Source organism: Ischnura elegans, chromosome 5 (genome assembly GCF_921293095.1).
Source record: "Ischnura elegans chromosome 5, ioIscEleg1.1, whole genome shotgun sequence".
In the NCBI taxonomy this organism is placed as follows: Eukaryota; Metazoa; Arthropoda; class Insecta; order Odonata; family Coenagrionidae; genus Ischnura; species Ischnura elegans.
The window spans coordinates 119,519,233-119,532,611 of record NC_060250.1 but is presented as its reverse complement, the minus strand read 5'-3'; the positions used below and the strand labels follow the sequence as shown (position 1 = coordinate 119,532,611).

General features: G+C 36.8%; 1 protein-coding gene across 5 annotated transcripts in view; it reads left to right on the top strand.

Annotated features, from left to right (window-relative positions):
* Positions 1 to 10,863, top strand: part of LOC124159476 — a 333,447-nt gene extending 322,584 nt beyond the window's left edge. For all 5 annotated transcript variants that reach the window (XM_046535302.1, XM_046535301.1, XM_046535304.1 and 2 more), the window contains 8 exons: positions 663 to 840; positions 934 to 1,116; positions 2,156 to 2,327; positions 3,481 to 3,682; positions 5,844 to 6,196; positions 7,846 to 8,032; positions 8,144 to 8,348; positions 10,271 to 10,863. In XM_046535302.1, coding sequence (XP_046391258.1) covers positions 663 to 840; positions 934 to 1,116; positions 2,156 to 2,327; positions 3,481 to 3,682; positions 5,844 to 6,196; positions 7,846 to 8,032; positions 8,144 to 8,348; positions 10,271 to 10,491 — 1,701 coding nt within the window. In that variant the 3' untranslated portion in view covers positions 10,492 to 10,863. The remainder of the gene's footprint in view (positions 1 to 662; positions 841 to 933; positions 1,117 to 2,155; positions 2,328 to 3,480; positions 3,683 to 5,843; positions 6,197 to 7,845; positions 8,033 to 8,143; positions 8,349 to 10,270) is intronic.
* The last annotated feature ends 2,516 nt before the right edge of the window (positions 10,864 to 13,379 follow it).

The following is a 13,379-nucleotide window of genomic DNA, read 5'->3' as shown; positions in this document are numbered from 1 at the left end:
AAAGAATTGTAATGTTTTACGATGAGTGAGAATGATCAACAAATGTTTAGCGTATGCAACCCGCATTCCACCAAAAATGTCTGACTGGGGTGGGGTGCGCTCACTCTTGGGGCCGTATCTCGGGAACCACTGATCACAATTGGAAAATATTTTAGGAGCAGAATTCTAAATGTCCAGTGTATTGTTAGTTACCATAGAAAATCAGTTGAAAAATACCAGCGCTTTCTTATCGCCATTCGTATCCGAAAAACAGACAAAAATACCAAAATTTCTCCACTTTGAGTGCGATGTGGCACGTTTTCCCATTATCCAATTGCAATAATATTTACAGGATATGTTTTTACACCGTTTGGCATAAAATGAGGGGGCGTCCCCAAAGAAATTCAAAAATTCGAAAAATAAGGACCACCCTATGGTCATATGTCTTACGTAATCATCCCAATAGAATATAATGATTGCCATGAAGGGCCTGAATGTCTTCAGTTACCAACCTACACTTGCTGTTCTCTTCTCTGATATTCTTTTCTAGTGCATCTTGTAGAACAAGTTATTTATCTTCCTGAATTATTGAGAAGAATTGATGTATTTATATTGTGTAAACATAAATGAATTGACACTATTGTGTACTGTTTCATTACTATTTTTTTTCATTTTTCCCTCAGAAAGTAACAAGAGACATTTCCCAGGAGTACGATTCTGATGGTTATGAAGAAATAGGAAAGATTAAGTTGGAAAAGCAGCCATCTCCCCGTCCCAAGGCAATGGATCTTGTTCGACACAAAGAAGGCTGCAGGACCCTTTGGTGTCAGATTCCTGAAGTTCTTGCTAGTGGCCTATTAGGTAAAACTATTTTTGAGGAGTAGTTACTGTATGGAAAAAAATACTGTAATATGGTCGCATCATTCTCAATGTTGTAAAATTTTTCTGTTACAGATACGTTCAACTCACACCAAAGAAAAATCCAAGAGGCAAAATTTGAAGTTGTGACATCGGAAGCATCATACTTGAAGTCCCTAAATATCCTTGTCTCCCACTTTGTTGAATCTCCAAGTTTGAAAGATGAGAATTTGCTGAGTGTTAGTGATAGAGATGTCTTGTTTTCAAATATCATGCCAGGTAATTGTTGGTTTGTTTTTTATTTATTTTGTTTTGTTCATTTTGTTAGCTATTCCATGCATAATTTATTGATTTATTCAATGTACTCGTGGATGGCAGTGTCCCTTCTTCTCTGCAATTACTTTAGAATTTATTCCTAGGAATAATAGGGTAGTTTCCTTCATCAAAGAAAACGAAAGGCATTGATTGCGATTCGTTACCCACCATTAGTGTGTTCATAATATACAAATTATTTGGTTTTAGAAATCCCAGCTTAGACGAATGGCAACGGTCAATTTTAACCTCATTTGAAAAAGGCCAGATTAGCACCCATGCAATTCCACTCCACGTGGGGTCACAGGGACCTAGTTTCTATACAAGTAGATAGGAGTTTTACATGGTCTGAGATTACCAATGCATGCATGAGGCACAGAGCTCAGGGAAACATCTCTTAATAATCACACATTAAAAATACCTAAGTTCGGAAAGTTCTCTTCATTTGATAGGGGAATAATAATCCTTATTTAAGCCAAGCGCTACCTGCTAGCATCCAGCGTCGTATCAGCGCTCAGAGCCTCGCCCCAAGGTCACCTCACTTGCGGCAGCGGAAACCAGAATGACGTCACATGGAGTCTTCCCGGCATTCATACTTACCCGTCGCATTTTCGCGCGCTTGAAATTTTTCACTTTTCGTTTATTCGCAAAAAATAGATATCGTCATTCGAAAATCTAAGATCGTGAAATGGGCACTCCAGGAGTAATAATCTTTCAATTTAGGTTATAAAAAAATAATAGGAAACCACCCTATTGTTTCATTTAGTTTTTTCTTACATTTCTGATTTGCTTACAAATCTTATGTAGTATGTGACTCATTCTTTTCCGGTGATAGTTTTTGATCAATCCAGCATTGTTTTAATTCTATCCAATTTTCCTCTCCCCATCACGGAACATATATTTGGTATTTCATTGTATTTTGTTAAGAATATAGGATTTAGTTATTTGAAGGATTGTTCTGGCTGCTTTTATTGAATGATTCAATAATATTTTTATTCTTTTTCAGTCAAAATGTGCTCTGAGAGATTCATGGCGGAATTGGAACGGTGTTGGCAAGATGATATATTACTTCTTGACATCTGTGACATAATTCGTCGTCATGCAGAGAAGCATTTTAGTGTGTATGTTAATTATTGTTCCAATCAAGTTCACCTGGACAGAACACTGCATCGGTTGAAGTAAGTTTATGCATAAATATTTCATTAATTTCCATCTATGCATTTGAGAATTAGTTTTTCATTCTTTCAAAATTATGTATACATATAACCTACTAGTGCCACAGAGATTAAGGCTTCACTTGCTTATTGGGTGTTCTGTTTTCATCAATTTGCTATCTTTGTGTTACATCACCAGTGTTGATAGAGATATTATCATGTCTTAAAACTGATTTAATCATTACTATGATACAACTCTTCAAATTTATTTATTTTTATTTGAATATATTTTATCTCAATGTTAGGACATATCATGGTTGCTTACACTCCTTTAAACCTATCAAAAAAAGCTCAAAAATGCACTGCCTTGTTAGCTGTTTTTTTTGTGCATCCATCTTCTGAAGCCACAAGAGGCAGGTTTTTTATCTTTATGCAGTGATTGATGCTAAGAGTAAACACTGGGTCTTGGTGGTTTAGTGATAATACATAAGTAATGCTACACCTTTCCAAAGCCTTTATTTTTGTTCTGCAACTCCGTCACACCATTGCTTGATTTTCTGCTTGGAGGGCTTTTATTCTCATGAATTGTATAATTCAATCCAGTTTTTCTGCATCTCTTTATCTACAATGGAAAAGGGCTTGTCCACCATTTTTTTAATGCTTCATTCAGATTGTGTTTTAAAAATAAAGGGAATCCCTTTTTTTTTCTTTTTTTTTATCAATCACCTATTTCTCAAGCTGGCAAAAAATTGGTGGTCATATTCCTTTCACTGATATTTTGATGAACTGACTGACTTCTGTTGAATGGCTCACCTTTTTTCAGTTACACTCGCGCCTTTCAAAACAGCCTCAAATGGTTTGTTATTGTCTTCAATCTCCTGAGGGTTGCCTTCCTTCAATATTTAATTCTCTGAATGAGTAACTGGGCTTAAATTGTAATATCTCCATTTCATAAAAAATAGGTTGCAACTTTGAAATTTTCTTATTTTGAACTTACAAGAGAATGCCTGAATGAGCATTTTTTTATTTGTGTCTCTCCCTTCCATCTAATGATTTTTTTTTTACTTATGATTTTGGGTTTGAGTGAACAACCCTATTCATGTAATCAATGGTTGTGTTTCAAATAAATTTTTCAACCTCTGCTTGTCTTCTAATTCATATTTATTTAATCATTTAGGAAATCCCCTCAGTTTTTGGAAGTGATCAACACCATTGAGAGTCATCCAGTGTGCCAATCACTTTCGTTACACTCCTTCCTCATGCTTCCCATGCAAAGGGTGACTCGACTTCCTCTTCTTGTGGATGCCATCTTGAGGCGAATGTCAAAGGAAGATTCAAAGTATGGAGCATGCCAGGTGGCTCTTGCGACTCTAAATAAGGTTTGTTGGCTACTTTTTTGACATTTGTATTATATAATAATAATTATATATTTATTTCACCATTGGCTTATACATGCATGGTTACGTCAAAAGCATACAGATGGGACAAAGACATAAGTTACAATGTTTCAGGTACGTATACAACGATATACCACCTACATAATTCCTTTATTATTTAGTTTGAATTTCAACTTTAAAAGCAATAGACAAAGATACACCATAATTATTTAACAAAAGAATAATAATTTAAAAAGTCTTTTATATCATAATAACATTTATTAATTAGTAACTCTTTGACTCTCCTTTTGAACGCATCAGGAGAGTTAATAGCTGGAATGCTGTTAGGTAGTTTATTGTAAAGTTTTGAGGCCGAGTGGTGAGCTCCTTTTGCAAATAGGGAATATGAATGCTGACTAGTGTGTATGTCATTTTTGGAGCGGGTGGAGTGATCATGGAATACGGAGTTAAGTGGAAATTTATCAGGATTTTCTTTGACAAAACAAACACAGGATAGGATATAGATACAGGGCAGAGTCAGTATACGGGCTTTGGTAAATAGCGGTTTTCCTGGGGTACGGATTGGGACTTGGAATATGCTTTAACAGCTTGTTTCTGGGCAGAGAATGCTTTGCTGGCTATACTTGAATTTCCCCAGAACATAATGCCATACTTGGCTTTTTACTACTTGACTACACTATTGACTTTTCTAATGTGAGAGTATTAAATCGAGCCTTATTTCTCATCCTTTCTGTGTGTGAGGGTATGATGAGAGGGGGTATTTCCCTGTCTTCTTTGGTAAACATAACAGTGGCTGTTTGGGAAGCACTTCATGGACTGCACACCAGGTTGGCCTGATATTTTTCGTTTTATATTATAAGTCCACTATGAAAAGTACAGCCTGTAGCGAGTGTAGGGCTTTAGTGAGTGATTTTATTTGCATTGGTTGATCCATATGGAATAGCACAGGGAAATAATTCATGTCTAGCAAGTGCTCGTATTCTCGCTAATGCCATTATGAGTCAATTTTCTTGGAGAAGTCCTCTTGGATGCATTACTGTAGTAATAGCCTTAACTAATAAGGATAAAACCCATCTAAACTTCGACCATGGAGTGGTGTTAAGCTTATTTTTTATGCGTTTCAACAAGAAATGTTAACATTGCATCAAAAAATTACATATGTATAATCATCTTCTCTATACATTATTGAACCATGGTCCACTTTGTGCCTTATTTCCAAGCCTTGGGACCACCAGGGATCTAGACGCAGTTGAAAAATGATATCGCACCTGAGTGTCCTGTACACTGTAGCTCCGTTGCTTAAGGAGGAGAAAATTTTACCATTTGACATTCTAATATAGGTAATTTGGTGGAGTCGGCTAAGACAGATGTCAAGCCGTCAGCCTGCCACCATGCCTCATTTGTATATGCTTACATGACAGCCAATAGGTGCCCCAGTGAAAATTTTACTAAGCTGCCCTGTACGAGTGTCCCATTTTCCTACATGATATCCTCCTTAGCCTGGTGTTGCTACATATTTAATTGCATATGTCTTGTATATGTGTTCTTATTTTTTATGTGACTATGATGGTAAAATTTCAGGAACAAAGTATTCAAGGTTAATAAACCTTTGAAGTTTAATTTTCTTCTTTTAATTGATTATATGTGCAGAATTAAATAATTATTACAATTGTAGTTTATTCTGAGTTCTTTGAAAGTTTTTGCTTTTTCATATACATGTGTTAAAGGTTCTTCTGATTCCATTTTTTTTATTTTATTATAAGTGATTAATAAGTGATTAACAAGTGATGCATTCAGTTTATGTGTAAATTAGTGATATGGAAGACCCTAAAATCTTTTCTGCAATATGTGGTTGTATTATCACTCATATTGGCTTCACCTTGAAAATTGTGTTACCATAAATGCTATAGCTATGTTTTTCTTATTAAATACCAAAGGAACAATTCCCCGGAATTATGGAAATCAAACCAAGCACCTTTTGTGGAATTCTGCACAGGATGCTATATAATTCAGGTTCCTTGATTCCTGTACTAATTTACTGAGGTTAAATGTTAGACCCATTTGGTCCTAGGTGAGAAGAATGTGGAGGGAAAGAAACAATGAATACTGTGTTCATAATTTTATTTGTAAATGTTCCTTGTAGGTTGTACAAGATTGCAATGAGGGTGCGAGGCATGCTGAACGTCTTGAAGAGATGAAAACTCTGAGTAAACAGTTGGACTTTAGAGAAGTGGGGCCTCTCTCCCTTGTGACTGGTGGCAGATGGTTGGTTAGGAAGGGAGAGCTTATTCACTTGCATTGGCGTGATGATCCTTCTAGTCTGCTCGGTGTTGCCTCAACACCGGCTGTGTCGTCCGTGTCTTCCATTGCTGCTGTGCAAGGTGGTGGCCCAGCATCCATTTCGACCAGCAAACTAACCTTTGGTCGCAAGATGGTCAAGCAACCACTCTTTTTGTTCCTCTTCACTGACCTTTTGGTCATTGCAAAAAAGAAAAGGTAAGATTTTTCATGCTGACAATTCAAAGAATTTGCTAAATAAAGTTGCTGGCTCAATTTTTTGGAATTCCACCTGGAGTAATTTACAGTTGAATGGGAACTGACCAAAAATGTTCTCAATTCTTGTCAACTGTTTTAAAATCTGACTTCTTCCTTGCCAATCCTCCCTCTCTCCACATTAACCTCATCACCACCTGACCTTCTCTCCACTCTTCCCTTCTCGCTGTTATACTTTTATGTTTTGACCCTCTCCCTACCCCCCTACCATCATCCCATCTTCCCCCTCTTTCTGTTGTTGGATATACATATATAAGACTTGATATTGTATTCCATCTTTCTATTTGTCTTGAGAATGACGGTATAGTTATCGGAACTGGTCAACAGCTCTGTAAAGGTTATGAAACTGTACTGTGTTTTTTGTTCTACCATGAGTAATTATGATTTAGTAATTTTTCTACTCAACATTTATTCACCCAACCTGTTTCAACAATTAATTGTGCATTATCACTTATCAAGGGTATTATTTAGGTTATTATCAAGGTTTAAGGTAAGTTTATTTTCAAGGGTACAACTTCAAATTTTTTTGGGGGTGAGTAGTGTCACATTTATACAAGTTAATGGTGGGGGCTAAATGAAAGAGGGTACACTTGAATGGTTAGGTGGGGGTAAGTTGATTTGGATTGTGATGATGTTGAGGTAGAGGAATAGTCATTGAATGCCAAAATGGAGGAAGGGGTAGTGGTGGTGAATCTCTCGTGAACATGTATGTATGCGATACCCACTCCCAAAAAGTTTGGAGTTGTTCCTTGGATAATATCACAATAAGTGTCAAAAAACCAGTTGGGTGAATTGTGGAAGATAGGAAAGTCACTACATATTATGTACTCTCATCATTTTCACGGTGGTGTTTTGAGAGATAAGTTAAAGGTTTCAAAATTTGGGAGCCATTGTTGGGCAGTTCAAAAAAAATTTTGGTATTACTACTCTCTGTCTAAATTGCACCAAAAATTTTTCAAACATCTACATAACACCACGTTGTTTCAATTAAGGGGCTTACACCTTGGATTAAAAGCTTTGATTGAGCAAAGCAGGTAGGCAGCAATACCAAGCTAATGAGGAACCTAGCTCCCAGCAATAGTTGCATTACCATTGTTTATGCTATTGCTGAAATTTAGGTATTTGCTTGTAAAATTTTATTATGTTTTAGTGTGTACAGGGTTCCAAATGTGAGAGTATATTCACAGTACATGATTTAGTATTTATTTTAATATTGCTTTGCTTATCAGTATTCATATGCTATAAGATGTTTTTTTCTGTGGTGTGATTTACGTTGTTAAAAATGCATTCCCCTCGTGGCCAATGGTGTAATAATATTTGAGTTAACTTATCAAGAAATTTTCCCCTGTACTATTACCCTTACATATTTTGCTAGCTTGTTTTTGTGATGTCCTTAATGATCAATCTTTTTAACAATTTATTTTTGAGTTATGACTGTGTTGATTCAATGGTTCATTTCCTTGGCCACGTGGTGTTATGTTTGAAAATTTTTTGGTGCAATTTAGACAGAGAGTAGTAATACCAAATGATTGTTTTTCTCTGAAAATTTTCACCATTTTTGAGTTAATACAGCCTTTTTTAATGTATTTCAGTGAAGAGCATTACCTTGTGTTGGACTTCTGCCCAAGAAATCTTGTTGAAATTGTAGCTGGTGGCCTTGATAGTGTAGGAGCCCCAACTAGTCTGCAGCAACTGCCTCAAAAATATTTTTCTGAGGGTGGAAAGAACATTTTTCTGCTTTCTATGCTGCAGAATCATGAGAAAAGAACTGTGGAAATGGTAAGGATCATCTTTTATTTTAATTCTTCATTTATTTATGTGCACATTCCTCTAGTTTAAGCTATCTAAGTCTGTGAATTATAATAAATAAATCTTTTATGGGTAATATAGGTTTTGTCATCATCCCAAGAGTCTGAGAAGGAAAGGTGGCTGGAAGCATTCACTCCAGCATCATCTGAAAATCCTGATGAGCAAGTCTACGAGGAATGGGACTGTCCCCAAGTTGCTGCTATCCATCAGTACCTGGCTCAGCAGCCAGATGAGCTCTCTCTTGAATTATCTGACGTGGTCAATGTATTGAGGAAGTTACCTGATGGTATGTACACTATTTGCTTCCTTGTGGTTGCTTTAAGAAATCTTGTGAGTTCCTTCATTTCTTTGGCAGGAAAACACTAATGTGCTCTCGTGTGCGTAGCCGATTTGCCTAAGAAGCAAATTTCCTTGTAGGTTTAATGTACGCACACACATACTCAGGTTTGTAAACATTCCTATTATGCCAACCACTATCGATTTTTACTGCAATCATGCCGTTGAAAAGTAAAATTTAAAAAAAAATGAAAATCCAAGCACTTGCTCTGACACACCTCCTATATTTGCTCTGAAGAATAAGTTTCTGCTGAGGTCTTTTCTTTTTTAAATAACGCTAGGTTCTTCATATTTTTGGAAACTTTTTTTTTAGTAACTCACCTTTCCCTACCTAATCCTTAATTCTTTGCCCATTCCCTTACCTTACTCATGAAAGTGTACAGCCTTGAGGAATTCTTTTATTCAACTCTACATGTCTTTCGTTGCTTGCGTGGAAAATTTTACTGCTTTCAGAAGTACTTCATTCACTTGCCAAAAAAGTAAACACTGTCGCAGCATGTCATTCCTGGGCTAAAGGTTTATTTGAAAATTTTACTATATGCAATGTAATTTTACAATTTACTATGTAAGAAAATGCAAGAAAATTTTCAAAATTGACCCAAGAATGTGAATGTTTAGTTGAACTATAGCCTGAAAGGACCAGAAAAATTATTTGAATTATACAAAATTCAAATTATATAAATTTCCTGACAGGTAAAATAAACTACCACCATTTCATGTGAAATAATTTACTGGCAAACCTGCAAAACCCTGTTCACTCATTTTATGTAAAGGGCTTGCAAAACAAATTCTGAAATAGCATGCATAGTTTACTGTACCCAAAACAGAACGGAAGCCAAAAAAACAGCAGGAATACCTGTTTGAACCCTATGCACTTGTTGAAAGTACCTAAATGGCCTGCAAAAAAATCATGTAGTGACATTTTAATGAACTGGGACCAGAACCAGTGCCAAAAAAAGACATACGGGAAAAATGGCGACAAAATCTGTTACAGCCCTGTTCATTCATGTTGAGTAAAGGGCTTGCAAAGCAATGGTGAAATGGCCTGTTTTTGTAACCGGGACCAGGAATGGATGTCAAAAAGAACTGGTACTGAAAAAAAAATGGTGGGAAAACCTGTATGAATCTCATTTGCTCATTACAGGTAACTGTTTTGTTCTGAATTCCCTTACCCTCTGTGCTTCCTGCCTGTCCTCATGCAGATAACAAATCAAAGTTACTGACCATCCTAATGGCTCTCAAAATTTTCTCTGCCTCTCTGGTGCAGCAATAGCTCTGATTTCAGCACTACGATTATGACTGCTCTTCAAATTTGATTTGTTTTCAGTGATAGAGAAAGGAAACATTCTTATTGATAGCATTAATATTATCCTAGATGAGCGTACTAATCAGACAAAAATCTTCTTTAGTATTAAAATTGAGGTATTTGAGAGCTAAATTAAGAATTATGAGAACTAAACTGGAACCCAAAAAAGTGGTTATTATCATAGTAATGTTTAACATTTTTTCCTAAAATATGTTACAGACCTAGACAAAAGTTTTCAATTATGAAAATTTGAAAATATTTATACAGACTTTCATTATATAAGTACCACTGTACTTGTAAATATTGCATATTTAATGGTTTTTGTATGAAATTATAATAGTTGGCTTCCCATTTCTGGTCTAATAAATGAGTAGTGCTCACTCTTATAATCAGTATCAATTTTTTATTCCAATTGTTAATGGCATTAGTATTTCTATGTATCATTTTATAGTCTTCCTCAATATAATAAGGTAATGGATTACTGCTTACATCCTCATTTTGCTAATTTTCTGTACGAGTTTTTGGTGCATTTTTAGCTTTAATTTATCTTCCTTTTGTCTTTTTAGGTTGGTATCTTGGAGAACGCATCAGAGATGGGGAGAAGGGTTGGTTCCCAGCAAACCACTGTACTGAAATTGCATCGGCCCATGTAAGAGCAAAGAATCTGCGGCAGAGGTATAGGCTTCTTGCGCTATCAGGGGATTATTTGGAGCAACAGAGGAGGGAGAGAGCTCTTGCCAAAGCAGCCAAGAAAAAGAAGTTCAAAAAGGAATCCAAAAAAGAATGATTTTACCCTCATTACTGCAAACTAAGGTTTTCGTGTCATCGCTGCATTTATTACTTGTAGTTGGACGACTACCCCGTTTTGAGGAATATATTTTTGGAGTGTCTTTCATCTGTTTGGAAATATTTTCATTCAGTAAATTGATTTTTCTACAAGAGGCTTTATGTATTATATTGTAACTGTCTTTTGTAATTTTCAATTATGCATTTTACTTGGTGAAGAGCGGACTTTGTGTAATATTCTCAAATACCATTTATATACTCCATAGTCATTGTTAACATTTAAATATTTTATGGTGTTAATTTGGGAGTATTCTGTACATATGTAACTGTATTTATATTTGTGATTGTTTGTATAAAATATTTCAATTTTTAATGTTAATTTTATTTCCATGGTGCATACCTACTTTTCTTATACTATCAGCATATTGTGTGGTGTGTTGTACAACCAGTGGCGGATACAGAAAAAACTCAAGGGGGGGGCGCAACATATCTTGAGTTGTCTTTACTTTTATCGTAATAAAAGATGATCAAGTCTCAGGCAAAGTATATGAAAATTTTATTTAAAGTGATTATAAACATGTAAAAGACACTGCCATCTTATGATATAAAAAAGTTACAATTGTGGTTTTGCGATGTTCGGCAATGCAAGCGGACCCGCAAGGGGGAGGCGCGCGCCCCCTGCGCCCCCCATCTGTATCTGCCACTGTGTACAACTTCGATATTTGACAGCTTATGTGACTACATGCATTGCATTGGTAAAATATCACCCTGAAAATTGTACCCTTTTCGGATTTTAGGTCCAGAGCAACGATTTTAAGTATGTAGCTATATTTATATATTACATTGTATAATAACAGCTAAATGAGGCTTTTGCATTTGAACTGGTAAGTAAATGCTTGAAAGGCTTTTAATGTCTGGTAAGTAAAACTTAAATGCTATGAAATTTGATTAAAGAAATAGGCTAAACAATAAATATAAGTAGGAGGCAATGCAGGAGAATGTACCTATCCTTGTTGCACATGCTATATGCTTCTGTGATAGGATCCTCATGACTGCTATCTCAACACAACTTAAACTTTTTAAATCTGCACTGGTCAGCATTAAAATGCATACCTAGTAGAGTTTGCTCTTGCCCCCATTTGTCTACTTATAATCCTTTGCGTAACTTTCACAGCATGAAATGGAAGCTAATAATCCAAGTCTTACTGGATTAATTTCAATGGAATTTTTGCTAATTGAGATATGCAATCACTATAGTTCATTGTAAAACTATCACACTTGTAATGGTGGATCAACCACAGAGAAAACCATGCTATGCCAAATATCTTTCCTCAGATAAAATTTATCATAGATGATACAGGACCAAAGCTTCATAAATCTTAGCCAGAGCTGACTGTATGACAATAGGTCAGGAATGTGTTATATAACTTCAATCACCTGACTCTTAGATTGAATTAGAAAAATCCTTTTGTCAATGTGATTGGATAAATTCCAGATGCAAGAAGAGAGTTGAATGAGATGGCTGTATGAGCAGCAAGAACACAAAGAGGGCTTGTTTACCATTTGTGTAGTTACTGTTAATTGCAATACAGCTTGAAAAATGAAGATATCCAAATTTTTTTATTCTGTCACCAACTATATTCTGCCGGCCTCGGTGGCGGTGGGGTAAAGTCCTCGCCTGCCAAACCGTAGGTCGTGGGTTCGAATCCCGCCTGGGTAGGAAGTCCCTATCCAGGGCAGGATGTTTGTGTTGTACTTTGTTCATATTGGAAACCCTCGTTGTAAAAGGCCGTCATGTGCTGTTTACGGGGGATGTGATAAATAAATAAACTATACTTATTGATTGCCAGGGAAATATCGGCGGGTGTATCTCTTTCCCTGAAAATTTCATGGCATCACTACTCTTGCTGATCAACTCATTAGTTACTTCTCAGCCTAGTGCATCTGTCTCACCTGATTTGTTGCAAAATACGTAACTGGGCAAACGGCTGTTGTGTCATCCCCCTACAGGGTGGTTAGATATGGAATACCGCCCAGTCAAGCAGGGAGTCAAGATATTTGGTAGCTACTAGCTACGTCACCTTGGCATCGGGCCCGTCGTGAGAGCGGGGCAACCAGGGCATTTTGCCCTGGGCGCAGCAAGTTGGGGGCGTACCGTGTTCGCCGACGAAAAATTTTTTTTAAATATCCTTGTATGTTTTACTTTCATAATCGATAAAATATCTTTATTACAAAAAAATGTTTTCAATTATATTTTCAACTCTCCCGATTGCAGATATATCAATGTTATGGGGGGGGGGGAGGGGGGCACGATCCCAGTTTGCCCCGGGTGCCAGATCAGCTAGCGACGGGCCTGCTTGGCATAGCCCTGCACCCAGTGAGAAATGGGTGGTGGAACCCACGTGGAAATTTGATGTGGATACCACCCACAAATTAGAAATTCAGTTTAACATTTTATGCTAATCACCACAAATCCACTTGAAATCAACGTGGGTCCAACCACTCAATATCCACCACCACCATATATCCACGAGTCAACGTGGATTCCACCACCCATTTCTCACTGGGTGGTTGCCTGGCACTGACCAGAACTTAAATTTCGTCACTAATTCACCAAAAGTGGGCAGCAACTCTTGCATATTTTCATTTCCAAGTTATGAGAAAAGGGCTGAATGAGGAAAACTTTATTTTTGTTATAATTTTTTCCCCACCCATCTCCTTAACCATTTTAATGAATCAGGGGGACGTAACTGAAGCGCCCGTCTGGGACGCCGGAACGTGCTTGAGATGAGGGCTTACAGACTTGGGTTGGGAGACTAGTAGTCTCCCAGGCGACAAATTGGCTCCTTTCTCCGGCGGAAGGCATTAGAGACTTAGGGTGGGCGACAA